The 27571-nt window shown below is 40.0% G+C and overlaps 1 protein-coding gene across 3 annotated transcripts; it reads left to right on the forward strand.

Annotated features, from left to right (window-relative positions):
* On the forward strand, positions 1-26249 carry LOC143297733 (exostosin-2-like). Of its 3 annotated transcripts, none has more exons than XM_076610171.1 (12): positions 1-36; positions 2793-3380; positions 4159-4365; positions 4792-4987; positions 6425-6564; positions 12163-12388; positions 13203-13386; positions 15763-15832; positions 16477-16573; positions 18350-18493; positions 22772-22900; positions 23827-26249. In XM_076610171.1, the coding sequence occupies exons 2-12, from the start codon at positions 2872-2874 to the stop codon at positions 24046-24048; spliced, it is 2124 nt and encodes a 707-aa protein (XP_076466286.1). In that variant the 5' UTR covers positions 1-36; positions 2793-2871; the 3' UTR covers positions 24049-26249. The 3 variants fall into 3 exon arrangements, with proteins under 3 accessions (XP_076466286.1, XP_076466288.1, XP_076466287.1); XM_076610173.1 differs by having other exon boundaries at positions 25-43; XM_076610172.1 differs by lacking the exon at positions 1-36 and adding an exon at positions 833-899.
* Positions 26250-27571: the final 1322 nt, after the last annotated feature.

Raw genomic sequence — 27571 nt, forward strand, 5'->3', positions numbered from 1 at the left:
GGACAGATCGGAAGCTGGTTCTGGCTGACAATTTCTGTAGGTGGTAGGTTTGTGAATGCGATAGTAAATTTATTAATTACATTAAGACAGGTTCTGATACTTTTGTCTAAAGATAATTTTAACGCAGACAAACTCTCTGACATCCTTCATCATAAGAGTTAAACTGGCAGAAGAAGTTAGCTCGACTAAAACGGACGAGTGACAATCAAATGATGTGAACTGATATTCGTTTACAATTGAAGTAGATAAACCATCGTAATGTTCTTTGAACGTGAAAAACAGAAGAAAAAAATAACAACAACAACAAATAACAAATATCTGTTTAATTACACATACTTTCTGATTTATGTGATCGGCCATTTGGCCTCTCTTTGACAGTAACATTTATGTTTTGAAATAGAAGGTTTTTTTGCTTTTGTTTTCAATGAATAGTTGTACTTGGGTTGAAAGACAGTAATATCACTATCAGTGTATGTATGATAAATAATGTACATCAGTGTGTAGAATTGGTGTTGATAGATTAAATATTACGCAGCCAGTAGACTCGCATCAGATGTAGTTTATCATAATGATAATAAAAACACTAGTAACATGGATTATATGGCAACTGTTCTCTAAAATAAGGCTCTGAGCATGTGTGCGCGCACACACACACACACACACACACACAGTTACACACACACATACACACACACAAGAATGCACACACATACACAAGTACACCGTGAGAACGTGGGGCGGGGCAGTGGTTTATGCATGAATTTAAAGAAATGGGTTTTAGGGAAGACTTGAATGAAGTGGAAGATGATGAGTTTCAGATATGTGCATGCATAAGGTTCTAGACAGTTGGGCCGTGGAAAGAGAAGGAACACTGTCCAAAGGACTCTAATCCAACAGAGGTGATGCAAAGCAGATGATTATGGGAAGAATGCAGCTTACGGGATAGAATGTATATGTGAATCATGTAGATCTGTAAGATATCTCGGGGCAGTCTGACTCTAAGCAGGATTATAGTTGATTCTGTTTTGGACAGGTAGCCAGTGAAGAGACTGCTCCATTTTTGGTGGGGTATGTCATAATCGATAGAACTGAAATTTGCAGAAAAAGATAGAAGAGATATTATATATTCATCGAGGGCAAGGAGAAGATCCGCTTATGACTTTGAGGAGGGCCTCTGTGCTGTGCCCAGCCCTATAAACAGACTGGTGTGGATCAGTCAGATTTTTGGCATTCAGACAGAATGAAAATTATGGACAGTATGCTAAAGCAGAAGATTGTTGGCATTCAGACAGAATGAAAATTAATGACATTATGCTACAGCAGAAGAGCTTTTTTTCTTGTAATTGTGAAAGCATCAGTGACATGATGCCTTGATGGACAGACATAATTACCTGAAGCCAATGTTATCAGAATAGCTTAGTCAGCTTGTGTGTTCAAGAAAAAAAAACAATACAGTGACATGCTTGCAGTTCAGAAACCAGAGCCTACCTGCACTCACTCACACACACACACACACACACACACACACACACACACACACACACACACACACTGACACAATCACACCAGGGATGTACATCTTCATGGACATAATTGGAAATTAAAAATTTTGCCCTCTCTATACCAAGATGAATGGAACATTGAAACAATCGATGAGCACATTTTTTCAAGTCAAGTCTAAAAGTTGTTGATCAGCTATGATAAAAATGAAGAGTATTGCCATCCAGTATCAGTATGTTGCAATAAACAACGCTTATGTACTTTGAAGACACTTAAGTTCAATGGATGAAAATCAAATCTTGAATATGAAGAATAATATATGAAAAATTAATTCATGTAAATAGAGAATAGTTATGAAAATGAAGCCTTGAAATCAATATTGTTTTAAACAAAGTCTTCCTCAATTTCTTATCTCTTTTCTGAAGTCTTTGTTCGGGGTTCATTAACACGGACATTCTTAATCACTGTTGCTGTACATCAGTTTGTTTTTTTTGCTCGAAAGTATTGCATCCTTTAGTCATTATTCCAGAAAATCTAGCCAAAGATATCCGAGTTTGATGCTCAGAAACCTCTTTTGTTTTCTTTGGGAAGATCAAAAAAACATTTTCACTCATGGCCAACTTTGCTGGGGTAGAAAGGAAGCAGACACTTTCCTGTTCAGTGCATGTGCATAAGTCATTACGTCCTGGTTAAGCAAACACTTAAGACATGGGCTGAAACTACATTGTGGTTGCGTGTGCTATGATGTTGATCTAGTTCAATTGATTGGAAAGTATCGACTTGTCACCCAAGTCACCAGTTATGTCCCAAGTTAAATAAAGAAATGTGTAGGACAGTGTTCTCACCTTTGAAAAAGTAGTGATAGATTTTTCCTCTTCAGCAATATAGTGATTGGACATTCTGAACTCTTTATTGGTCTACATAGTTGACCAGATATACATCCCTGCACACACACACACACACACACACACACACACACACACATTTATTTACATGCACATACACTGACACATAGAGATATAATATCACTTTGTGTTCACACATGTGTTCTTATTGTTAAACTGTTGCGAAGCAATCTACAGGCTGGGTGAGTTTAGTGAGTTTCGCAGAAAATAATAAATGTCTCTCAGGAGTTAAGGAACTTTGAGCATATTAATTATTACAATGTACATTATGTAGGCTGTATTCTTGTAATATGATAAATTTTACTTAATAATAATAATAATTATTATTATTAAATTTTACTTCTGTCATTAGAAGCTAATTTTTTTTGTTTGGGGGGACTGTTTCAGGTATTGTCACTGATGCAACAGGCAGGTGTATTCTGTCTCAACTGATGTTACAAGAAAAACGTGAGGCCAGTATGCAGCTATGATGCTTCGAACAAGACGACGTTTCACCAGCTTCCCATATTCATTTTTTCTGATATTTGTGGGGATTGTGTTTTTGACATTCACTGGCATATTATGCCTGTATCTGTGGCCATCAGAGGAGACTGAGGGAGATTCAGTTCATCTCTTGCCACGCCATTTGGAGACAGATGAAATTGTATATATTACCAAAGACAGCAAGAATGGGACAGAGAGAAATTCAACATGCACATTTCATACCTGTGTTAAAGTTTATCATTGTGGCTACAATGATGCGACCAAAATAAGTGTGTACATTTATCCCATCAAAGACTATATGGATGAAAAAGATGTACCTGTTGTTAGTAGTATGTCTCGTGAATTTGCACAAATTCTGCAAGCGATTGTAGAAAGTCCATTCTACACCAGTGATCCAGGAACTGCCTGTCTCTTTGTTCCTTCTATAGATCTATTGAACCAAAACAACATTTTCACCAAGGAGACCGGAAAAGTATTGGCTTCATTACCTTGGTATGTTTTACGAGAATGATTTGTGTACAAAAGTGTGTGTATAGTTTGTATGTCTGATTTGGAAGATTTCACTGATTCATTTTGTGAATGTGTACATGTGTGATTTGTCTCACTTTTATTGTGTGTCATCACCTAGTTCTTCTTGGGAATTCTTATCATTCATTACTTTGCTTGATGTTTATTTTAGAACAGTGCAGTAGAACTTACATAGAGGCCTTGTTGCTTGTGTATTATTCTGTTTATTTTATTTCTTATTCAGTCTTTTATATGCAGATATGTATAATAATATGTGACGGTGGCTGGTGCATTGTTGTTACCAGTGTGTCCTGATGTATATGTGTGTGTGTTGGGGGTGGGGAGGTGGGGTTGTTGGGGCGTAGGCACGTTGACTGGGTGTGGGTATGAGTGGGTGAGTTATATATTAATTATTATTTATTATTTTTCATTTTCTTTATTCATATTATTTATTTGTAGGACATGTTTCCTTATGTGGTCTACATTAATTTTATTCATAAAGGTGTTATAATACATAATTATCTTAATAAAAGTTATTGTGTTGTACTCATGCTTAGCTTTTCTTTATTTTAGTGTCGGTGACATGTGGTTTTTCTTACCTAGTCATATTATGTTGCATATTTCCATCTTCTGAAAGTGATTGTGCTTTATATGTTTAAACTTTAATGTTATATATACTCTAGCCAAAAGACAAATTTCTGTGCATTTACAGACATAAAAGTTGTATCTTATCTTAGCACTTTGTGCTTGTTTTTTTGGACAGGTGGAATGAAGGGATGAATCACTTGCTATTCAACATGCTGCCTGGTACCTCACCTGACTACGTCCCCTACCTGGAGGCAGATACAGGCAGTGCCATGGTGGCCGGTGGCAGCTACAGCTCTGTGTCTTATCGCCGGACCTTTGACGTGTCAGTGCCAGTGTTCAACCCTCTGGTCAGGGATGTCCAGCTGAAGGATAGGTCGTACCTGTGAGTGGACACAGTACAGAAATTGTTTTGGTATTCAGCGTCCACTTTGGGTGGTTTTCTTTGGTCATTCTCTTACATTTCCATCTATTTTTGTCAAATTTTTTTATCATTTTGGTGATGGTAATAATAATGAACACCTATTCAATGCTTTGAAATAGAGCTCAAAGCATTTTACATGTTAAAAAAAATCCGACTATGAAGGGCAAATATTAAAGATAAATGATTTTACAAATTCACTGCCAACAGACATGATGTCACCACTCGCCCAACTAACTTCATGTGCACCATACACACTTACACACACACACACTCTCTCTCTCTCTCTGTCTTGGTTTTCATTCAGAGCAGGACATTTGAGACACTAAGTGTTAGACTGATGATTGAGCAAGATTGTGTCATGAAAATATGTGTGGTGTGTGTGCTCAGGGAGGGCCGTCAATGGCTGATCGTGTCCTCCCAGCTGGGCCTGCACCAGGAGTACATGTCGGTGCTGAGGGACCTGCAGCGTAAGAACCCCAACCAGTTCCTTCTGCTCGATGCCTGTCCCTGGGAGCAAAAACCCTGGAACTACTCTCGCCGCTGTCATGGCAACACAGAAGTCAAATACCCTGAAATTCTGCAGGTATGTTTTGATAATTACCATTTAGAGACTGCTGGCGAAAAATCCCTGGGATCGCACTTAAATTACTGGCTTGTGGTTGGACTTTTTTTTTTTGCCTGACCACTCTAGTTCCAGCTTCACTGACAGGCTGTCATGAGTCGAGGGAACCTATTTCTGGCTGCAAGACATGGGAAAGAAATCTGGTCTGTTATCTTTTACACAGAGCAGCAGTATCCCAGTACCACTGTTTACTCTGACCCCCAAACACACTACGCCTCATACCAATTCAAACAAGGGTCATAATCTGAGCTCCTGTGCCTCTCTCTCTTTGCTGATCTAAGAAAAAACAAAAACACCCTAATGTATAAAAAAAAATCTGTTCATTCTATGATGCCTATAACTGAAATTTATTTAAGGTGAATTTACTATTGCTTTTTTTCTTTCCTTCCACTATTGGATTATAAATCTGTAGTGGATTACTATGAGCTGATTGCTGCAAGAAATTTCTGTTTTTTCATGTGCTTTTGTGTGTGTGTGTGTTTGTGTGTGTGTGTTTGCAATAGTTTGCTCTTCTGTACTTTACACACTTTTCCCAGTACTCTTCTGTTTTTTTCTTTCTTTTTTTTTTTTTTTTTACTCTGATAGATCATGAATGGATTTCTCAATTTCAGATGATGAATACTGCATTTCCTTATTTAATAATTTAAATACATGTTCACCATCTGTCTGTCCCTATCACACACGTGTGCGCGCGTGCACACACACACACACACACACACACACACACACACACACACATTTGCTCTCTACCTGTTATTCTTTCTCAAACAGGGAAAACTGAAATTCCAGGCATCAGTGACTAGATGCCATGTGACCTGGCCAGCAGGGTTACTTACATTGTCAGTGTGCTTATTTCAGACTGACAATGGCTGCTAAACTTAAAACTGGCATGAAGCATATATGGACTGGGTTTGTCTGCTGTCATCTTTTGAATGACTGCGAATTTCAAATTTGAAGTAATCAGACGCAGAATTTTTTTTCTGAAACTCACTAACCTGAGGATTTTGTGATGATTTTTTATTCAGATGTAAGTTCAGTGTAAAAAAAAAAATGTGCCTGTGAAAACTTACAGCTGTTTGTGGCCTGCCAGTATGTTTATTTCTGAATTGAAAAACCGATGTGGAGCTGTCTTTTTCCCCAACAGAACCAGAAAAGGAAAAGCTGAAGAGACACACCTTTTTACATAAGGATTTTTATGGGTCTTTAAGGCTCCAGCAGTTGACCAGAATGACTGAAGTTAGCTGTTTATTTTTTGTTGTGTGTGTTTGTATGTATGTCAGTGTCAGTGTGTGTATTTGTGTGAGAGTTAGTTGAATGAGTGTGTGTATGTTTGCTCCTGTGTATGTGTGCGTCTGCATGAAAAATGAAACTAAGTGACACTGAGTGACCTGTGTGCAGGAAGCAACGTTTTGCCTGGTGATGCGTGGATCCAGACTGGGCTCCCCGGCTCTGAGTGATGCTCTCATGGCTGGCTGTATCCCCATTGTGGTTGCTGACGGCTATGTCATGCCTTTTGCAGAAGTTATTGACTGGATCAGGTATCTAGTGGCAAATAATTCTTTATACGCTATACCTTAACCACTGGTGTAGACTCTGGTAGGGGTCTGATTCATGTCCTTAGCAAAACACTACTCTGCTCAGGTGTACCTGCAGCTTGTGACTTCCTTTAGTATATTTCTTCCATTTTTTTATTTTATATAATTTTCTTTATTAACTCTTTCATTCCTAGTTTTCTATGAACCATTACTTCCCCTTGTTCCTAGATTCCTTTTAAGCATGTATACCCAGGGGTGCAAGTGGTTCCGTCTCATACGGATTTCCGTCTTGATGAAATTTCGATTTTTTTTTTTTTTTTTTTTTTTTTTTTTGTCCCTATGCTTTTGGTCCGGGAAAGTTTTGGTCGGAACTTGAATACTGAACTATTCACCGGAAGATGGAACTCTCTTGACTGGTTGACCAGTGCTTAGCTAAACTGAAGCCAGCGCCAGCTGTGTCTGGCCGCGCGCGCTGTGTACGACTCCCATTTTTGCCGCTGGAAGCCGGATGGGACTGTTCGTTGGAAAGCGAGAACAGAGAGAATGTGTGTGTGTGTGTGTGTGTGTGTGTGTGTGTGTGTGTGTGTGTGTGTGTGAGAGAGAGAGAGAGAGAGAGGCACACACACACACACACTGTTACTTAGCCCTGAAACTCTGTATTTTACCGAGAGAAAAAAAATCGCCTAGGACGGAAAATCATAGAAGACCGGACTTCAGTCTTGCCACTTTTTTCCACTTGCACCCCTGTATACCATTCATTCCTGGATTTAGGGAAGAGAAAGAAAGTACGAAGCAGGGTACTTATTTCGGAGACTTACGGCAACACGGTTCATAACAGTATACTAAGATTGTTATATACCGTTGTGTACAGAATTGATGTGAGATGTCTGTGACCGTGTTGACTCTATACGGTGACATCTCTGGTGACACTCAGGTGTAAAACAGGTGAGTTTAGGGTAAAACACAACGCATGCAAGTACGTACCATACGCAGGACAGTGTTTTGCTTGCACAGTGTTCACATCATGCAGGTACTCACCGAGTATGCCTCACATGTATCTCAGTGCCACACTGCTGGTCATATCCACAGAAAACTGTCACAATTGTCACTGCAGTTGTCCCTACCACATAATTAATTTGAAGTTTGTTTGCTGTCTAGAAGAGGATGTCTTTCTCTACACAAGCAGCTAATGAGCCAGAATCAGAGCATTATTTACACAGTTCTGTGCACATACACTATTCACAAACAAAACGTTCTCTATATACATGTGTCATTGTCACAATCACCATGTCACATGTCACACAAAGGTGACGCGTGTGGTACACCTTGAAGCATTCGCGCTGGTTGCTGCATAAATACACACCATACTTTTCACATTTGATCGTTGTCTTGCATTTTTTTGAATGGGTCGTTGGCATAGCTGACACCAGGGTGTGTGTGGTTGTATTTGTTGTGTCGTGCTGTGCACACCACACAGGTATGGTTGTCACCTTCTCCGCGAACAGGCCAGTGATCTGTGCGGTCAAGACGGGGGTCTGCTGCACTGGTTTCCGTTCTGGGTCGGCCAGGATGGGATTTTTCGACAAAATAATTGCCGATCAGTTGGTGGGCCAGGTCCAGCTTGAAGGAGAGCAGGTCTGGCTTGCTTTGTCCATGAGGTCTGTGGTCTGTCACCTCCCCCTCAATGACAAAAGCGTTGTATATTGCTGTCTCCATCAGCTTTGTTTCCACCCGTCGATACCACTTCATGGACTTTTTTGACTTGTTTTGACGGGTGTTCTGGTCCAGTCTGTCCACACCATTCATGTTGACGGCGTAGGCAGCCACTGATGGGGGGCAAGGAAACTCCGCGACGGTCCCGTCTTTCTGGCGTCGTCTGGCAGTGGCACCTGAGTTGTCATGAGGTGGGTGTGCTGTGGAAAGGTAGTACACCATTCTGTTGTCTTTCCATGATGTTGCTATCATGTCACCACACTGTCGCCATTCAGAAGTGCCACGGGGAATCCGACGTATTTCTGCCTTGGTCTTGACCAGATCACTTGGGTAGCCAAGACGGTTGGGTCGCATTGTGCCGCACAGGTACGTCCCCTTGCCCAACAGGTACTTTGCCAGCACAGGTGAGGTGTAAAAATTGTCTGTGAAGACAACGTGGCCAAAGTCTTGAATTGGTTTGGTCAGACCAATCACAACACGAGCACTGAGCCCGATCAGTTTGTTCACTTGCTGACCGTGTTTACCTGTGTACACCTCCGTATTGTAGCAGCGTGCTGTCTTGGCGTCAGCAAGTACCCACAGCTTGATACCAAACTTCACAGGTTTGTCCCTCATATATTGTTTGAAGCCTAAACGGCCCTTGAATGGTACCATCGCTTCATCGACTGTCACATTTTGGTAAGGAAAAACTCATTTCTGAAACTGTCCCTGACTTTGTCCAGAATGAAACGAAGTTTGTGGAGTTTGTCACTTCGATCAACAGGTGAGGTAGGATCCACAAAATACACGTATCTCCGAATCTGAAAGAATCGGTCACGACTCATCACACTGCCAAACGGAGTATGGAGAAGAAAGTTTTTTGCACTTGTGCTCCAATAGTGTGTGTCTCTGTCAAATCGCATAATGTCCTTCATTATCAGCAGTCCGTAATAGACCTTGATTTCTTCCAGTGTAATGGGTTTCCACTCACCTTTGTTTTTTTCTGGCTCCTCAGTCCGTTTCTTTGTGGCATTGTTGTTTGTGAAGTTGACAATAGAACGAAACACTTCATCGGAATAAAACAGCTGAAAGTAATCCAGTGCTGTCATCGATGTATCCAGCACGCGAACAGGTCCTGATCGCCGATTGAACGACGTTCTGGTGCTAGGGTCAGGTGCAACGTAATTACCGCTCACCCACTCAAACCGTGGCTGCGTGTAAAATAAAGGCCGGTTTTCATCATCCAGCTCCTCTCCACTTTCATCACCCGCTATTTGTGCTTCTATTGCAGCAGTTAACAGTGCTCTCTCCTCTTCATTTAGTTGCAACAGATCGAAATCATCATCTGGTAAAGCATTGTAAAATTCATCATCAGAAAACTGGTCTGAATCCGAATTGTCTACACCTTCCATCTTCCGTGTTCGTGTGTTCACTCAGAAATGCCACGTCTGCAGTTGCACACTGGCAGGAATGAAGCAGTGGCCACTTTCCCACGGCCCAGGGAGCGAGAGGGGGTGTCTGGCATCCATTCCATTCATAAACACTGCCCCACAAGTGCCCCGGTCAAAGATAGATGACGCGCGCTGATGACGCGACTCGCGCGAAGGAAAGGAGGAATTTTCTGCTGCACGGTTTACCGGCTTCCAGGAATGAAGGGTATGATTCTAGCAAACCGGAAAACCGTGCTGCCGGAATGAAAGAGTTAAAGACCAAACACGTTAATCCGTAGGCTGCCTATATGGCGAGATAACTAGTCATCGCAAGCATGTTTGCTTCGCTGCCACAATGACGAGATGACTCGTCATCAAAATATTCTGACTTTTCCCAGGTTTGCATTCAGTTCGTTGACAAAAATGCTGGTCACTTTAGCCTGGGGAATCTTTCTGGATTCTATTCATAGCTAGAAACCCCATATACGTCATGAGGCAGTCCTTTATTTGAATGTTTTGGTTGGGTCACTGTTGCAGTGTTCTGCCTGGCTCCTTTCCTCGCTCGCTCAGCAAAATGTCGGACTGACGCCATGCTCAAGACATGCGATCGTGGTGAACAAAATCAACCAAGATTACTTTCTTTAGCTGATACTCAGAAAGAATTGAAGCGTAAATTCGAAGGAGAAGACAGTGATGAACATTTATAGGATGATTTGATAGAAAATAAAGGAAGCAATCAAGAGAATGGCCAAGATATGACTATCAGTGAGTGATGCTGGCTGTACAACTGTAGCAGATGACACATACTAACCGAATTATTAGCAGGACACAGTGTCGCGATATTCTTGGCACTCAGCCAATGCGGTCTGATGAGAACTGGATAAAGTGACCATGTGAGAGGGGTGAAGAGGAGGGGGGGGGGGGTGGAGACTGAAGGGGTGTGGCCTCACATCCATATTATCACTTGGAGAAGTCACAATGCATTGTGTATCTATCTCCTTTAAAAAAAAAAAAAATAATTATTGTGGTGGTTCTAGTATGATTTTGTGTGTGCAGATATCCATTTGTCCAGAAAATATGATATTTAGTGCAAATTACCTAATGTTTGTAATGAACAAGTTGAAAATGTGAAGAAAAAAAACAAACCCACTGATAACAAAACAATAGCATGTCACTAAAAATATATAAAATGGGAAAACATTATGTGTTTTGTATTCTTTATTCATTTACCTTTTAGAAAATACATACTTTTATGGGTCTTTCTCAAATAACAAAGAGCACAACTGTTTTAGAAAATTTATACCTGTTTTTTATGAAAAAAAACCTGGCAAATAGATTTCACTTAAATCTTATTTTCCTGGCAGTTAATGGTTAATTTATACGAGTACATATGAAACAATGATGCATAATACATACTTGTGCCTATAACCATTTATCCAACTCACAATATAACAGATGAAAGAGGGGCACTGAAATCTTATTTATCATTTTTCAAGAAGTTGAAATGGGAACATTCCATATCTAGCATACGCGTGTGTATCTTTTTTTTTTTTTTTTTTTTTTTTTGCTTAGAATACTGATGTGTATTTACCATGCTTTGGGAAAGACATTCAAAGGATGAGTATATTTAGAAATGATTTTAGACCCTATTTTGTCAGGGTGGTTGTGAATCTGAGCACACGATTTCTGCGGGGGTTATGGAAAGATCTTTCAGCAGCTGCTTAATAGTACAAGGATAAACAATTAATTCAGTCTTGATACCTGTCACTGTGTCATTTACACAGTGGTTTTACACTGATTTCACTGGTATAGTCTTGTGTTGCATTGTATTGCATTACATAATAATGACAAAAAAAAAAAAAAAAAAGTATTTATAAAGTGCTAAATCTTGTGCAGCGACAAATCAAAGCGCTTACACACCAGTCATTCACATGCATGCATAACTCTGATCTGATTTGGAGGAATTAATGAAGAAAATTAACATGTAGACAGAAAGCTAGAAAAACTAGACCAGGCAGAGGGATGGGGAGGGGAGAACTCCCGAGAAGGGAGCTGTTTTGGAAACGGGTTTCAGGCCAGACTTGAAAGAGCTGAGTGCAAAGATTTGACTAAGCAAAAGAGGGGGCTCATTCCAAGTGCAAGTCTAAGGTCCAGAGACAAAGAAACAGCTGCAGCCAACTGTGGAGTGTTCGAATCCGGGAATGCAGATACAGAGTGGATCTGAAGCTGAGCCAGATGGGGTGTAGAGGTGGCAGGCGGTCACAGAAATAAGGGGTCAGATTTGTGCACATTTGTAACATAGAGTGCTGTATCCTGTTATTTGTCATAAGGGTTGTAGTAATGCAAAGGTGTCTGTACGGCTCCAAATAATTTAGTGAGTGAAGCTGGTTGTTCTGAACTACAAGGGATGAATAATGCATGGAGGTAATGCTATTGCTCAAGGAATGGTGTATGACAGTGTTTGTGCCTTGTTGTTCAGGGGCAGTGTCCAGGTGAGGGAGGACGACCTTCCCCATCTGATGGAAGTGGTAGGTAACTACAGCGTAGACCGTGTGCACACCATGAGGCGACAAATCCACTTCCTTTACCACAGCTACTTTGAATCCATGGCCAAGATCACACACACCACCCTGCATGTCATCAATGACCGCATCTTCCCCTACGCTGCACGCTCCTACCACGAGTGGAACGAACCTCCCGATGTGGTGGGTTTGTCAGTGGTCTTAGAATTTCTTTGGATTACACATACTATGCTGTGACCTACTTGTGTGGACTCTGGCAGGGGTCTGATGCCTACCCTGTGCTGTTCCTGTTTTTTTTCTCATTCATGTAATTTCAGTGTAGTTATTGTTAATTTATAACTACATTGCAAAAGGGGAAAAAATTATTCAACAGGTATTACTTTTTTTTATTGCTGTTGTTGTTATTTTGAAGTAGCACTCTGAAAATACAGAGCAGTTCTTGATTGATTGTGAACTTTCAGCAACATTATCCATTTTCTGAAATGCAAAGAATTAAAGCAGCCAGGCTATGGGAGACCACTCTGTCTTGCAGGTTAAGTTAGACCAGTCAGTTTTGTCAGCAAGATTCTTTTAATTAACATGTTTCAGTGAAGATCACAAGGAAAAAAAAGATAAGAGCTGTGTACAAGTTTGGGAAACAAAATATACTGTATTTGAAATTCTCAGGTTTGTGTAAGAATTTGCTGTGATAGGGATCCTGTGTTTGCTGGCTTTAACAAATCTGTCCTAAGTGATTGTCTTATTATCAGGCATCAGCATAATTTTCATAAGTTGCATTGATTTATTTAACACAGGCTTTTGCAAATCTGTCTGGAGGTTGCATGCTTGATTTCTGCACAACTGTTTGAAAATCTGTTCTATGGCGATGTAAATGATGTATACAAATGCGTTTGAAAATCTGTTCCAAAATGATATTATTGATTTATGCAAAGGCTTTTTCATGCTTATCAGAAGGCTTAAAATTTATCTGATGGTTGTGTGCTTGATTTGTGCACAGCCTTTGATCCAGAACCCCCTGTTCCTGCCGCTGGTTCCCAGCAAAGCGCAGGGGTTCACTGCTGTGGTGCTGACCTATGATCGCCTGGACTCCCTCTTCACTGTCATCAGACAGCTGGCTGCTGTGCCATCCCTGGCCAAGGTTCTGGTGGTGTGGAACAACCAGAACAAACAGCCCCCACCGTGTCAGTGTCTTTACAGCTTCCACTACCGTTTGATTTTTTACTCACTTGTGTAAACAATGTGAGTCTGTGCAATAACCTGGTGTTCGGTTGTCTGTGTGTGTGTGTATGTATGTCTGTGTATCTGTGGTCAACTTTAGCATTGTCTTTTTCTCTGGAAATACTTTGTCTGGCAATACCAAATTTGGATTAAACATAGTGGGGAAAATCTTCGCAGTCAATACCAATAATAGGTTGTAAGTCTTTTGGATTAAGCTGTATTTCTGGTATATCAGCAGTTTATTTTGTTGAGGATCCAAATTAAAAAAATCACAGTTTATGGTTTGTTTTGGAGACAGCCTGACCTCATTTTTCTTGGTTGCTATTAAAAGAAAAGAAATACAAATTCTGGACAGAATACAAACAGTGACAATAAAGACACCATTGTGGTGTTTATTGCTTATGATTATTTTAAAGTGGGTACTGAATTAACTGAAATGAACATGAAAGATAAATCAAGTGGACCGTATTGTTGTTTCTTTCAGCCTGTTCAGTAAGCAAATCTTGAGAAAACAGCTACATGATGTGGTGTGCCTGAGGAGATCGCAATGTCTCCTTTACTGCGGACTTTATAGAAATTCTTGAATAATCGTGATGTATCAAAATAACTTGATTTTAAATGGCGTTATCACCTTGAATAATGTAACTGATGTTTGACGCAAAAAACAACAACATACGTTTAAATATTAATGTTTGAATGTTATCGGTAGGTGCACTTTAGCGCTGTAAGTCTACTTACTCTCGAACCAAATGTGCTTGGTTCGAACCTGCTAACATACTCTTTTTTCCCCCCCTTTTTTTCCTTCTTTTTTTTCCCCTGAAGCTTTATGTTATTAATCATTTGAGTGCCTATAAGATGTCAGCTGACATCCTACAAAAGTTTTGCCATAGTGCCTATAAGATGTCGACTGACGTCCTGCATATATTTTTCCTTCTTTGGAGTTTGGTTCAGTGCACAAAAACAGACTCTGAACGGTAAGTTTGATGTGTCTGGATTATAAAAAATACTATTTACATGAGCATACATCAGGTAGAAGACCCTTTTCTGCTTGATAAAGATTTGCTGACTGGACCATGTGAAATGCAAATTTGGAAAGGAGATTGATTCATTTGCAAAAAAAAAGGCGTTGAAAACTTTGTCCAGTTAAAGAAGTGGTCCTATTCAGCGGATTTACACAATGTTGAAAGCTGTGCTTATGATTATAGATTGCTATAACGATGGAAAAGGATCTGTCCTGTCTGATGATTGGTTTGAACATGAAGCTGAATGACAAGGACAGTGATGAATCCCATTTGATGGTAATTCAGTCTGTCTGTCCAGTCAGACAGCATTTTTGAGCAAGTAGCTATGACTGACAGACTATGTGCAGTGAGCGTTGGAAGAGGGGGAGGAGAGGGAGAGGAGTAATGTAAGACATTAGGTTGAAATGCTGCAGGAAATAGACAACTGCCAATGTTCCATGGTTTTCAAGAAATGCAGGGTTGAACGTGCACTGGACATAAAATATGTGCTTTATGTTTTTAACGCTTTTTGTCACTGAATCAGATGGTGCTTCCTGCTCAGATTTTATGAACATGATTGACTTTTTATGTTGACTGTACCCAAGTTTGTCATTGTTGGGACAGTCATTCACTTAGATGTCTACACAAGGTGTGATTTGATTCTTTAGACTTGCCAGTTTTAAGTTTTTTTGCAGGTATAATCTGATAATAGGCATGCTGTTTCCAGCTGTATTTTGTTTGTTTTCATTATGGATGCCATTCCTCAGAGGTGGAAATAGACTTCTGTTGGACAAAAATCATTATCTTCACTTTAAATGCCTGAGCAGTTATCTACAATCAAACTGATTAGGGGTGAAAAAAGCTCAGATTCAGAATCTACAATTATTTTACTTCACAAAAATGTTTACTTTATTTCTGTATTTCCCATAGTTTTTTAAAATTTTTATATATATTTTTACAAGAGTTAACCCCCAAATCCTCAAAATTCACTGGCAAAGGGAGAGCACTTTTAAAATTTTTTTTTTTATACTAAATTATCTGGCACTCAACTGGTTAAATACAGAACACATTTTAATTTCTTTTTCATTTTTCTTTCTTTTTTATATATATATTTTTTTACTGGATAAAGTGTGTATCACACGTGAGTCTTGAAGGCCTTGCCTCTCTACCATTGTTTTGTACACTTCCTCCTTGTATCTGGATGATGTGTTGAATATGTTTTTCTGGTATTGTTGAAGTGTACTGATAACAGGTATTCTGATGGTGATTTCCTGCTGTCTGTTTGACATTGTTACATTACATGCTATAAAGTGTCATTGTGATGTTTATTTCCCCCAGTGTCATCGTGGCCCTACATTGGCAAACCAGTCAAAGTCCACCAGACAAAGAAAAACAAGCTGAGCAACAGGTCAGTTCTTGTCATTCATCACAAATTATGAATTCGGCCTGTTGCATTCTGTGGTAAATGAAGAGTTGTACAAAACTTATAACATTGACAAGAAGCTAAAAAACAAAAACAAACAAAAAACTGGTGTCAGATCAAAGACAACTCATCCAGATTCCAATGCTTGAGAAAGAGTCGACATCTTTGTCTCCCCAACATCTTTAGGTACTTTTTCTCTTACACCAGTTATTGATTTTTACTTCATTTTGCTAGGCCTAACAACTCATCCAGATTCCAATGCTTGAGAAAGAGTCGACATCTTTGTCTCCCCAATATCTTAAGGTACATTTTCTCTTACACCAGTTATTGATTTTTTACTTCATTTTGCTAGGCCTAGCAGTCACCCCCCCCCCTTTTTTTTTCTCTCTCGTCTTTTAAACATTGACATGAAATTGCAAGAACATTCTCTGAAAACATTTTCAAAAAGTTGGTTTAATTACACATACTTAACTTCAGATTGTCTTTGGATTTGCGGAGTGTATCTTGTGTATTTTTGCTTTAGAAAGTCTTCACATTCTTGTTATACAAAATGAGATGAGATTTTTGCAGGCAGGATGCGTATCAAATGGGTAATGAAATTGTGCATTTATCCTACCTTTCTTGTTCAGGTTTTTTCCATATGATGAGATAGAGACGGAATGTATCTTGGCCTTGGATGATGACATTGTGATGCTTACACCTGATGAACTGGAGTTTGGTTATGAGGTAAGCTGCCAGTTAAGTCTGTGTGTTACAGACTGCATAACATTGGAAAGCAAGATATATAAATAAGTTTAGTTGTTGTTGTTTTTTGTTGTTGTCTTTTTGAATTTAACTGCTTTGTTAACATGTTGTAGATAATCTTGCACACACACACACACACACATGCACACACACACACACATTTCATTTATATACATCACTTGTAGATACTTAATGTGAAAATTATGTTGTGTGTGTCATGTGATATAGCCTATTAACTTAACACATTTGATTTCTGTCAAGCCCTTGGTCATGTTTGGACCCAGATAATATCAGCTAATGATCGGCTGGTTTACTGATTTAGTTGTCAGCAGATATATTTTAATTGTTTGAGTGCACCTGAATCTACAGGGATGGCAATAAAGAATGACTGATGGGTCAGTTTACTATAAGCAGTGTTCTGATGACACATTTTGACTTCAATCAAATTTTGAGTTCATTTGAATCTAGGGAAAGAGCAATAAGTACTATTAGAGCTGGATTTACGATATTGTAAGTCAGTCTATGCCATCACCTGATGGTGGTTTCTTGAATGATGTTGTTGCCAACACTGTGTCTTCGTACAAGTTTCATTTCTTCTGAATAGGCCTTGCTGTCTTTAGTTGGCGATCTTCACGGTACTAGATGAAGATGATGAGAAGGGTTCATTTGGCCTCCTGTTCTCTGCATCTGTTTCTTTTTAGTGTGTAGTCTTCCTTACACTTCCAAGTCAGTTTTTCATTCGTGCTGTTTCTGGTCATTTTGCTTGCAGTCTCCTTGGACAGTCCCAGTAAGCTATGTAGACATGTTGATTCTGAAAGTTTTCAGCTTGTGGTGTACCAGACGTTTCAAGCTGGGCCCCCCATTCATTATTTCTCAGAGAAGCCTTTTATTCTGTCTTCTCTCTCCTGGCTTGTCAGTAGATCTGCCCTAATTCTCTGGGATTTGATGATAGCTTAGTTCTGTTGTTTCATGGTGAAGCTTTTTCTGTTGAAGATGCTCATCCTCCATTGACATGAAGTTTGGTGTCTGGTGTAAGCCAGTGATTCTCCTTGGGTATGGAGTTGTAGTGTTTGGTTGCCATCTTGTTTGTGTTTCTGTGTTGTCATGCCCAAGGTGATTTGCTTGCCTTCTCTCTCTATGGATATGAGTTCTTTGCTCGTTCTCTGTAAGCCAGTAATCCTCTCCAGGTGCGACGTTTGTTGTTTGGTTGCGAATACACTTAAGTGTCTTGGTTATGGTGCTGGAAAATAATTTTGCTTAGTAATGATAGTTAATAGTCCCAAATGAATTAACAGAATCTTCAGTGTACTTTGCCATGTCATATTGCAGTATGGATGCGAGTGACATAAACATTTGGTTATGTGATCTGTCTAGATCTATTCAGTAAAGTGGTTTTGAATTTACATGACACCTTGTGACAGCCTGAATATGTTTCTTTGTGTTTAAGAGCCCTTTTAGCATTCCCCATAGGATTTCATTTGTGAATCAATTTCATTGGCCATGTGTCTATCCCATCTTTCTCTTGAAAGTATGATGTATCCCAGATGTTTTATAAATTCCACTTCTGTAAACGATTATTAACCTCTGGTTGATAAGTGTTCAGTGCTGCAGAAGAGAACATGTTTTCTTTTTCAGTATTTTTATGTTTCATATTTCTGGTCAGTAGCATTCATCCCTGAAATGGCCCCACTGTGGTTGGCTCGGCTTAAAGCAACGTGATTTTGTTTGGCACTGACTTATTCTTCAACTAATGATCAGGTCTGGCGGGAGTTTCCAGACCGTTTGGTTGGCTTTCCGTCACGCCTTCATCTGTGGGACAACTCCACCCAGAAATGGAAGTACGAGTCAGAGTGGACCAATGCCATCTCCATGGTCCTCACTGGTGCTGCCTTCTATCACAAAGTGAGTACAATGTAGAGTTGAGTTTAACGACATTTAATCAAAAAGTCCTGAAGGTCAAGTTGTTCAGAGCTTAGTTCAGTGAAGGGTGCATTGTTTGAGGGAGGGTGAGTCCTGGAAGGTGAGTACCATCCCATTTCCTTTTTCAGCATTTGTTTACAATGTCTTTATGATCGTCTGCAGTAAGCACGATTGCACACCCATATTTCTGTAATTTTCCAACTGAAATTTGGCATATGTCCAGTTTGAAGATCATAATAATTTTGACTAGGACAACACCATGCTGAAACACAGCCTCTAACACTGATCACTAACGAACATGGGATAATAAGTCCAATGCCTAACCGATTTTGCCACAGCGCCACAATTTGTAGGGATTTTTCCCTCCTTTTATGTCAGTATTTGCTGAACTTGTCAGTAAAATATTTCAGTCTTCTGTGCAACATGTGCACAGTGCAAGTGAAAAAAACTCATTAGTGACCTGTTGCCACAAACAAAAAATAAAAAATAAAAATCAGCACACACAGAAAAAAAAGATGGCTGTATGCTCTGACAACATGTTAACTCTTGAGAGATGGAGTCTAGATTTTATTCAGTTACATCCATTCATAGACAACTGTTTTTAATTGAGGGAGAACATGTAAATAGCAAATATTCTTATTTTGAGAATAAATACTTTTTTTTTTTTTTTTTTTTCCCCGAGAGCAATGCATGTTCTGGTGGTTTTTTCTGTAAAGTATGGTCAAAGGCTGGCCAAATATTGACATGAGTGACAGATTATATTCTTATGCTTTGGTAACAAAGATCTGTGGCTATGTGGATGGTGTGTACAGCAGCCTGTTTTGTGTTCTCAGTACTTCAGAGAGCATAGATTTTATACAATGAAATGCATTTATAGTCAACTGTTTTGTAAATAATACAGCAAATGTTAACATTAAGTGACTGTTCGGATTCTTGTGCTTTTGTAACAAAAGATCTGTGGCCTCCTGGATGGTGTGTATAGCAGTCTGTATCGTGTTGTCAGTACTTCAGCTGTGGTGTGTATAGCAGTCTGTGTTGTGTTGTCAGTAATTCAGCTGTGGTGTGTAGCAGTCTGTGTTGTGTTGTCAGTACTTCAGCTGTGGTGTGTATTGCAGTCTGTGTTGTGTTGTCAGTACTTCAGCTGTGGTGTGTATAGCAGTCTGTGTTGTGTTGTCAGTAATTCAGCTGTGGTGTGTAGCAGTCTGTGTTGTGTTGTCAGTAATTCAGCTGTGGTGTGTATAGCAGTCTGTGTTGTGTTGTCAGTAATTCAGCTGTGGTGTGTAGCAGTCTGTGTTGTGTTGTCAATACTTCAGCTATCTTTACTCCCACCATGTTGTCAGTATTTCAGCTACCTTTACTCCCACAATGTTGTGTTGTCAGTACTTCAGCTACCTTTACTTCCACCATGTTCTGTTGTCAGTACTTCAGCTACCTTTACACCCACCATTTTGTGTTGTCAGTACTTCAGCTACCTTTACACCCACCATGTTGTGTTGCCAGTACTTCAGCTACCTTTACACCTACCATGTTGTGTTGTCAATACTTCAGCTACCTTCCACCATGTTGTGTTGTCAGTACTTCAGCTACCTTCCACCATGTTGTGTTGTCAGTACTTCAGCTACCTTCCACCATGTTGTGTTGTCAGTACTTCAGCTACCTTCCACCATGTTGTGTTGTCAGTACTTCAGATACCTTTACACCTACCATGTTGTGTTTTCAGTACTTCAGCTACCTTTACATCTACCATGTTGTGTTGTCAATACTTCAGCTACCTTTACATCTACCATGCTATGTTTTCAGTACTTCAGCTACCTTTACACCCACCATGTTGTGTTGTCAATACTTCAGCTACCTTTACACACACCTTGTTGTGTTGTCAATACTTCAGCTACCTTCCACCATGTTCTGTTGTCAGTACTTCAGCTACCTTTACACCCACCATGTTGTGTTGTCAGTACTTCAGCTACCTTTACACCCACCATGTTGTGTTGTCAGTACTTCAGCTACCTTTACACCTACCATGTTGTGTTGTCAGTACTTCAGCTACCTTCCACCATGTTGTGTTGTCAGTACTTCAGCTACCTTCCACCATGTTGTGTTGTCAGTACTTCAGCTACCTTTACACCCACCATGTTGTGTTGTCAGTACTTCAGCTACCTTTACACCCACCATGTTGTGTTGTCAATACTTCAGCAACCTTCCACCATGTTGTGTTGTCAATACTTCAGCTACCTTTACACCCACCATGTTGTGTTGTCAATACTTCAGCTACCTTTACACCTACCATGTTGTGTTGTCAATACTTCAGCTACCTTTACACCCACCTTGTTGTGTTTTCAGTACTTAAGCTACCTTTACATCTACTGTGTTGTGTTGTCAGTACTTCGGCTACCTCCCACCATGTTGTGTTGTCAGTACTTCGGCTACCTCCCACCATGTTGTGTTGTCAATACTTCAGCTACCTCCCACCATGTTGTGTTGTCAATACTTCAGCTACCTCCCACCATGTTGTGCTGTCAATACTTCAGCTACCTCCCACCATGTTGTGTTGTCAGTACTTCAGCTACCTCCCACCATGTTGTGTTGTCAGTATTTCAGCTACCTCCCACCATGTTGTGCTGTCAATACTTCAGCTACCTCCCACCATGTTGTGTTGTCAGTACTTCAGCTACCTTTACACCTACCATGTTGTGTTGTCAGTACTTCAGCTACCTTTACACCTACCATGTTGTGTTGTCAGTACTTCAGCTACCTTTACACCTACCATGTTGTGTTGTCAATACTTCAGTTACCTTTACACCTACCATGTTGTGTTGCCAATATTTTAGCTACCTTTACACCCACCATGTTGTGTTTTCAGTACTTCAGCAACCTTTACACCAACCATGTTGTGTTTTCAGTACTTCAGCTACCTTTACACCCACCATGTTGTGTTTTCAGTACTTCAGCTACCTTTACACCCACCATGTTGTGTTGTCAATATTTTAGCTACCTTTACACCCACCATGTTGTGTTTTCAGTACTTCAGCTACCTTTACACCTACCGTGTTGTGTTGTCAATACTTCAGCAACGTTTACACACACCATGTTGTGTTGTCAGTACTTCAGCTACCTTTACACACACCATGTTGTGTTGTCAATACTTCAGCAACCTTTACACCCACCATGTTGTGTTGTCAGTACTTCAGCTACCTTTACACCTACCATGTTGTGTTGTCAATACTTCAGCAACCTTCCACCATGTTGTGTTGTCAATACTTCAGCTACCTTTACACCCACCATGTTGTGTTGTCAATACTTCAGCTACCTTTACACCCACCATGTTGTGTTGTCAATACTTCAGCTACCTTTACACCTACCATGTTGTGTTGTCAGTACTTCAGCTACCTTTACACCCACCTTGTTGTGTTTTCAGTACTTCAGCTACCTTTACATCTACTGTGTTGTGTTGTCAATACTTCAGCTACCTCCCACCATGTTGTGTTGTCAGTACTTCAGCTACCTCCCACCATGTTGTGTTGTCAATACTTCAGCTACCTTTACACCCACCATGTTCTGTTGTCAGTACTTCAGCTACCTTCCACCATGTTGTGTTGTCAATACTTCAGCTACCTCCCACCATGTTGTGTTGTCAATACTTCAGCTACCTCCCACCATGTTGTGTTGTCAGTACTTCAGCTACCTCCCACCATGTTGTGTTGTCAATACTTCAGCTACCTCCCACCATGTTGTGTTGTCAATACTTCAGCTACCTTTACACCCACCATGTTGTGTTGTCAGTACTTCAGCTACCTTTACACCTACCATGTTGTGTTGTCAGTACTTCAGTTACCTTTACACCTACCATGTTGTGTTGTCAATACTTCAGCTACCTTTACACCCACCATTTTGTGTTGTCAATACTTCAGCTACCTTTACTCCCTCCATGTTGTGTTGTCAATACTTCAGCTACCTTTACTCCCTCCATGTTGTGTTATCAATACTTCAGCTACCTTTACAGCCACCATGTTGTGTTGTCAATACTTCAGCTACCTTTACACCCACCATTTTGTGTTGTCAATACTTCAGCTACCTTTACTCCCTCCATGTTGTGTTGTCAATACTTCAGCTACCTTTACAGCCACCATGTTGTGTTGTCAGTATTTCAGCTACCTTTACACCCACCATTTTGTGTTGTCAGTACTTCAGCTACCTTTACACCCACCATGTTCTGTTTTCAGTACTTCAGCTACCTTTACACCCACCATGTTCTGTTTTCAGTACTTCAGCTACCTCTACACCTACGCATTACCGGGCAACATGAAGTCATGGGTGGATGAGCACATGAACTGTGAAGACATCGCCATGAACTTCCTCATCTCCAATGTCACAGGCCACGCTCCCATAAAGGTAAGAATTGTTTCATACACCTTGAAAAAGCAGCAACTGGGCATTATGTTAGCAAATATGTTGACTGTTTGGTAAAACACCACTTGGTTATTACTTTACTTCTTCCAAAACTCATCCTCCCTCTCTCTGTGTATGTCTCTCTTGCATGTACTCTCTCTCTATCTCTCACAAATGCATATGCACACACATGTATATATATACATATACATAATGTATAGATAACTGATTCAGCCATGTCACATCCATTTCATATGGTCATGAGTTTAAGATATTGTTCAGATTTTTCTGTTTGCCTTCCAGGATATGATGTCAACAAGATAAAGCAACAAAAACAACAAAACAATAGAAAGTCAGAATAAATGAGGAATCTGCCTGCACCCCTCCCAGAGTATTAGTAATGGTGTCCTTGACCTTGGTCTCTTTTTATCTTTGTTTTTAGATTGCAAGCTGAGCGATGTATTTCATTTTGTTTTAGAATGTCCAAAAAATAACGTGATTTAAAATAGATTTGATTCAAGTAAATGTTGGTAACATTTACCAATGTTTGATTTATGCAGTTTATTTAGTGCTGGGAAAGAAACAACTTTATTAATTCATTAAACTTGGGAAGGGTGTGTAAGTTGTCCTTTCATCTGAAACATACATATCAATGTGTTGGAAGTTTGTTTTGTTTGTGAATTATTATTATTGTTATTTTAAAATTTATTTTGGTGTGTTTTTGTGCTCTTTTCATTTCACACTTTTGAACTGAAGTTGCAATTGAAAATGTTTATATTGTTATTGTATGGGCCACGCCCCAAGATGGGCAGAGTCATTGAGTTTCCTTAAATCTTTTGATAGAATGTACGACAACAGAGTAAAGTCAAATGTTGAAGCACGCCTACCTGTGTGACCTGCAGCATGTGGAAGGTGACTGACTGTTGCAGGTGGCGCCCCGTAAGAAGTTCAAGTGCCCGCAGTGCACCAACACCGAGATGCTGTCTGCCGATGTGACCCACATGGTGGAGAGGTCCGAGTGCATCAACCAGTTCACTGCCATCTACCAGAGCATGCCGCTCCGCACCATTGAGTTCCGGGCAGACCCTGTCCTTTACAAGGATAACTTCCCCTCTGTGCTGAAAAAGTTCAATGACATTGGAAGCTTGTAACTGTAGATGAACCATGGACCTTGAATGATCTGTCATCATTTGTCCTCAGTGTGAACAGCTGAGTATTACGCTTGAAGTCTGTATCTGCTTTTGAAGAATATCACACTGATACATGATATCAACTTTTTATATTTAAAGTGAGTAGAATGTCAGAGGATTTGTGATCTGTGGCTGTCGGGTGATGGAGAGGTGGATTTGTGATAATTAAGTCATCACAGTTTTAATGGTTTGTATCATGTACTACAAGACTATGTTTTTTTTGTCAGCAGTAGCCTGACAACTACAAGAGAAGCCTGGTCTGTGAAGTACTGTAAAATAGAAACATGTAATACTCACTCTTGTACAAATCAAACACAGCCAGGAAATATGTGTTTGAAAATTGTAAGTTGAAACTGCCTGTCTGTTTAAGATAAAATTCTAATCAAACTTCCCCTGCAATTCTGGATTTCTGCATGGAGAGGTTTCATGTTTGTAATCTCTTCAGTGGACTTGGTGTCTTTTGTTGCATACCAGACTGCTTGAAATGCCTGACTTTTTTGGAGGTGTGTGTGTGTGAAGGGGGTGTAGGGTGGATGTCTGTGGTTAGGAGCACACAGACAGGACAGAAGTGGCGAGATTGTTTGTGAAGGAAAGATGTTTTTCTATTGATTTTGAAGGAAAGATGTTTTTCTCCTTACAAGTGTTCTCCACACAACAAAGTTTAAGTGTGCAGATGTAGAGCATGAGTGAGTAGTGCACAGATGTGGAGCAAGAGTGTAAGTGTAGAACAATATTTTGTGTGCGAGTTTAGAACAATATTTCATGTGCAAGTGTGGAAGAAAAGTTAGTGTGCAGCTGAAGAAAATTTTTTTTTGTATGGAATGTACATACAACTTTTCCACTCGTACCTTTCTTGTTGTATATTTGGTGAAAGTACAGTGAGGTTTGCTTTTGTTGCTGATAATACATATTGTCATCATCATGGTGTGTCTTGGGCTGAGTGGCCTGGCGGAGCCCATCCCTCTCCAGGTCGTTGGTCACAGCCGAGGTCACCCAATACCTGGGTGGTCGCCTTGACCCCGGACACTTAGTCGTTGAGCTTGCTGGAAGCCCTTCCGCCCTAGCCGTTGGCTGGCTGTGCAGCTCTTCCGCCCCCTAGTGGTGCAGTGTCAACACCACCCCCTCACGTGGTTTAGCCCGCCAGCTGAGGCGGCATGGAGATCAGTGCCGAGAAGACCAAGGTTATGACCAACAACAGCCAAGGCGTAACGTCCAACTTGCACGTAAACGGTGAAAAACTGGAAGAAGTCTCCTCCTTCAAATACTTGGGTGCCATTGTGTCAGACGAGGGTTCGAAACCAGAGGTCCTGTCCAGAATCGCGCAGACTACTGCCGCACTGAGTCGATTGAAGACTATATGGAAGGACAAAAACATCTCCCTCTCGTCCAAAATCAGACTAATGCGCTCCCTCATCTTCTCAATATTTCTATACGCTTGCGAATCCTGGACCCTCACTGCAGAACTCCAGAGAAGAATCCAGGCCCTGGAAATGAGATGCTTCTGCAAGATCCTGAACATTACATACAAAGACCACATCACAAATGAGGAAGTGAAAAGAAGAGTCCAAAACGCCATTGGCCCATTCAAACACCTGCTAACCACAGTGAAGGAACACAAGCTCCGCTGGTATGGACACGTCACACGATCAGACGGCCTAGCCAAGACCATCCTGCAGGGTACCATACAAGGAAGGAGGAAGAGAGGCAGACAGAGAAAGCGGTGGGAGGACAACATCAAAGAGTGGACGGGCCTGCCATTTGCCACAACTCAAAGGGCCGCTGAGGACCGAGGCAGGTGGCGCGAGCTGACCAGGCAGTCATCCATGGTGCCCCAACGACCCACCCACGGGTCAAGGGATAGATGAGATGAGATGAATACATATTGCAGGGTTCATACAGTCATGGAAGTCTGGAAAAGTCTTGAAAAGTCTTGAAAAATTGAGAGAATGTTTCCAGGGCTGGAAAAGTCTTGGTAAAATATGTTTTGCCTATCAGGATCTTGAAGTCTTATAATGTTGATAAAAGCACCTGAGCATTGTCATTCAGTAAAGAGCCTAATACATTTTTTTAAAGAAATTGAAAAATCAAAAAGTGATGAAAATTGAACATTCATACCAGGATGTCAACTGTGTAGCAAACTTTTGAATCAAGATTGGCTTTGTGTATGGTAAAGAAAATTTTCTGTATCAGTATGCTATGGAAAAGGTCTTGTAATATATGTTTATAGCCCTGTGATTGGCATAGTGCATGCGGTGCTGTAAAATGTGGATAGATGGTACTGCTTTGAAGTACAATGGAGTTGTTAACATACTGTAATCACATGCATGTTTTGAGCACTGTGTGGTTTCAGGTCACCATTTCACAGGCTTGATATTGTCATTGTGTTCATCGTCACCTGTGTTTCTCCCTTTTTCATTGATATTTGTGGTCAGTCTGAAGATGCTTAGACTCTGTACAATGTCACCAAATTATTCTGTACATACTGCATAGTAATAAAAAAAAAGAAGTGATATGTCTTGTATGAATCCAAAGGTACAAGGATGTGAACAAGCAGGCAGGCATTGCCAACTTACTGCTAGTCATCCAGCCACCATTAAAGTTCTTATTCTGAGAGTAATTTTGGCACATTACACCAGAAATCCCCCCTCACCCACTCCCAGCACATGTACATGGGATATATTCCTATTGTATTTTTATTGTTCACAACAAAACTTCATGATTTTTATTATATACATTGCCTGATTTAATAGATCATCATTATTAATAATCATGTGACAGGCAAGCTGTCCCCCCAAAACAGCAAATAATAAATTGAAATAAATGATCATGTTTTGAACAGAAAAGTAAAAAAAAAAAAAAAAAAGATGATTTATTCTGGATCAGCTTGTGAAACATTCCTGTAAACTTTATTTAAAATCACAGTGTCTTCTGATGTGCTGGGCCGGTCATTTAATTAAACATTTAGTGTTCATTCTTCAAGCACTACAATCCATGATATTCACCTATCAAAACTAATATTATTGTTAGGGTGTGTTTGTGATATATATATATATATACATACCATAATTATGATTGATATCATAGCAAAAATTATTACGTACACAACAATTTCATGCATAATAGCACAACCATATTTACTTGAATATGAAAACAATGCTTGATGAAAATAAGCTGGTTGTACATATTGTAATGAATAAGTATTAACTATCATAAAAGTATTTAATGAAATGTGATTCCGTGTCTTGTTCAAAATACAAATCAAAGTAACACAAATTTTTTTTATCACCATTGAACTGTTGAGGAATGCATTTGTTTTTTGTTTTTTTATTTATGTGTTTTTGATGGTTTGTGTGCGTGTGTGTGTGTGTGCTTGTGTGTGTGAAAACTGCTTGTAATATTGTGCAAGACGTGTAGTCTATTGATCATTAGCTAGCAGAATTTGAGAATAATATTGATAAATACAGGTTATATCAGTCAAACTCTT

This window comes from Babylonia areolata, chromosome 23 (genome assembly GCF_041734735.1).
Source record: "Babylonia areolata isolate BAREFJ2019XMU chromosome 23, ASM4173473v1, whole genome shotgun sequence".
Classification (NCBI taxonomy): domain Eukaryota; kingdom Metazoa; phylum Mollusca; class Gastropoda; order Neogastropoda; family Buccinidae; genus Babylonia; species Babylonia areolata.

Bases quoted from the DNA above. Each gene is read 5' to 3' on its own strand.
- LOC143297733 (XM_076610171.1), top strand. From the start codon at position 2,872: ATGATGCTTCGAACAAGACGACGTTTCACCAGCTTCCCATATTCATTT. The intron at 3,381-4,158 runs GTATGTTTTACG...TTTTTTGGACAG, and splicing joins GTATTGGCTTCATTACCTTG to GTGGAATGAAGGGATGAATC. The intron at 16,574-18,349 runs GTAAGCTGCCAG...ACTAATGATCAG, and splicing joins AACTGGAGTTTGGTTATGAG to GTCTGGCGGGAGTTTCCAGA.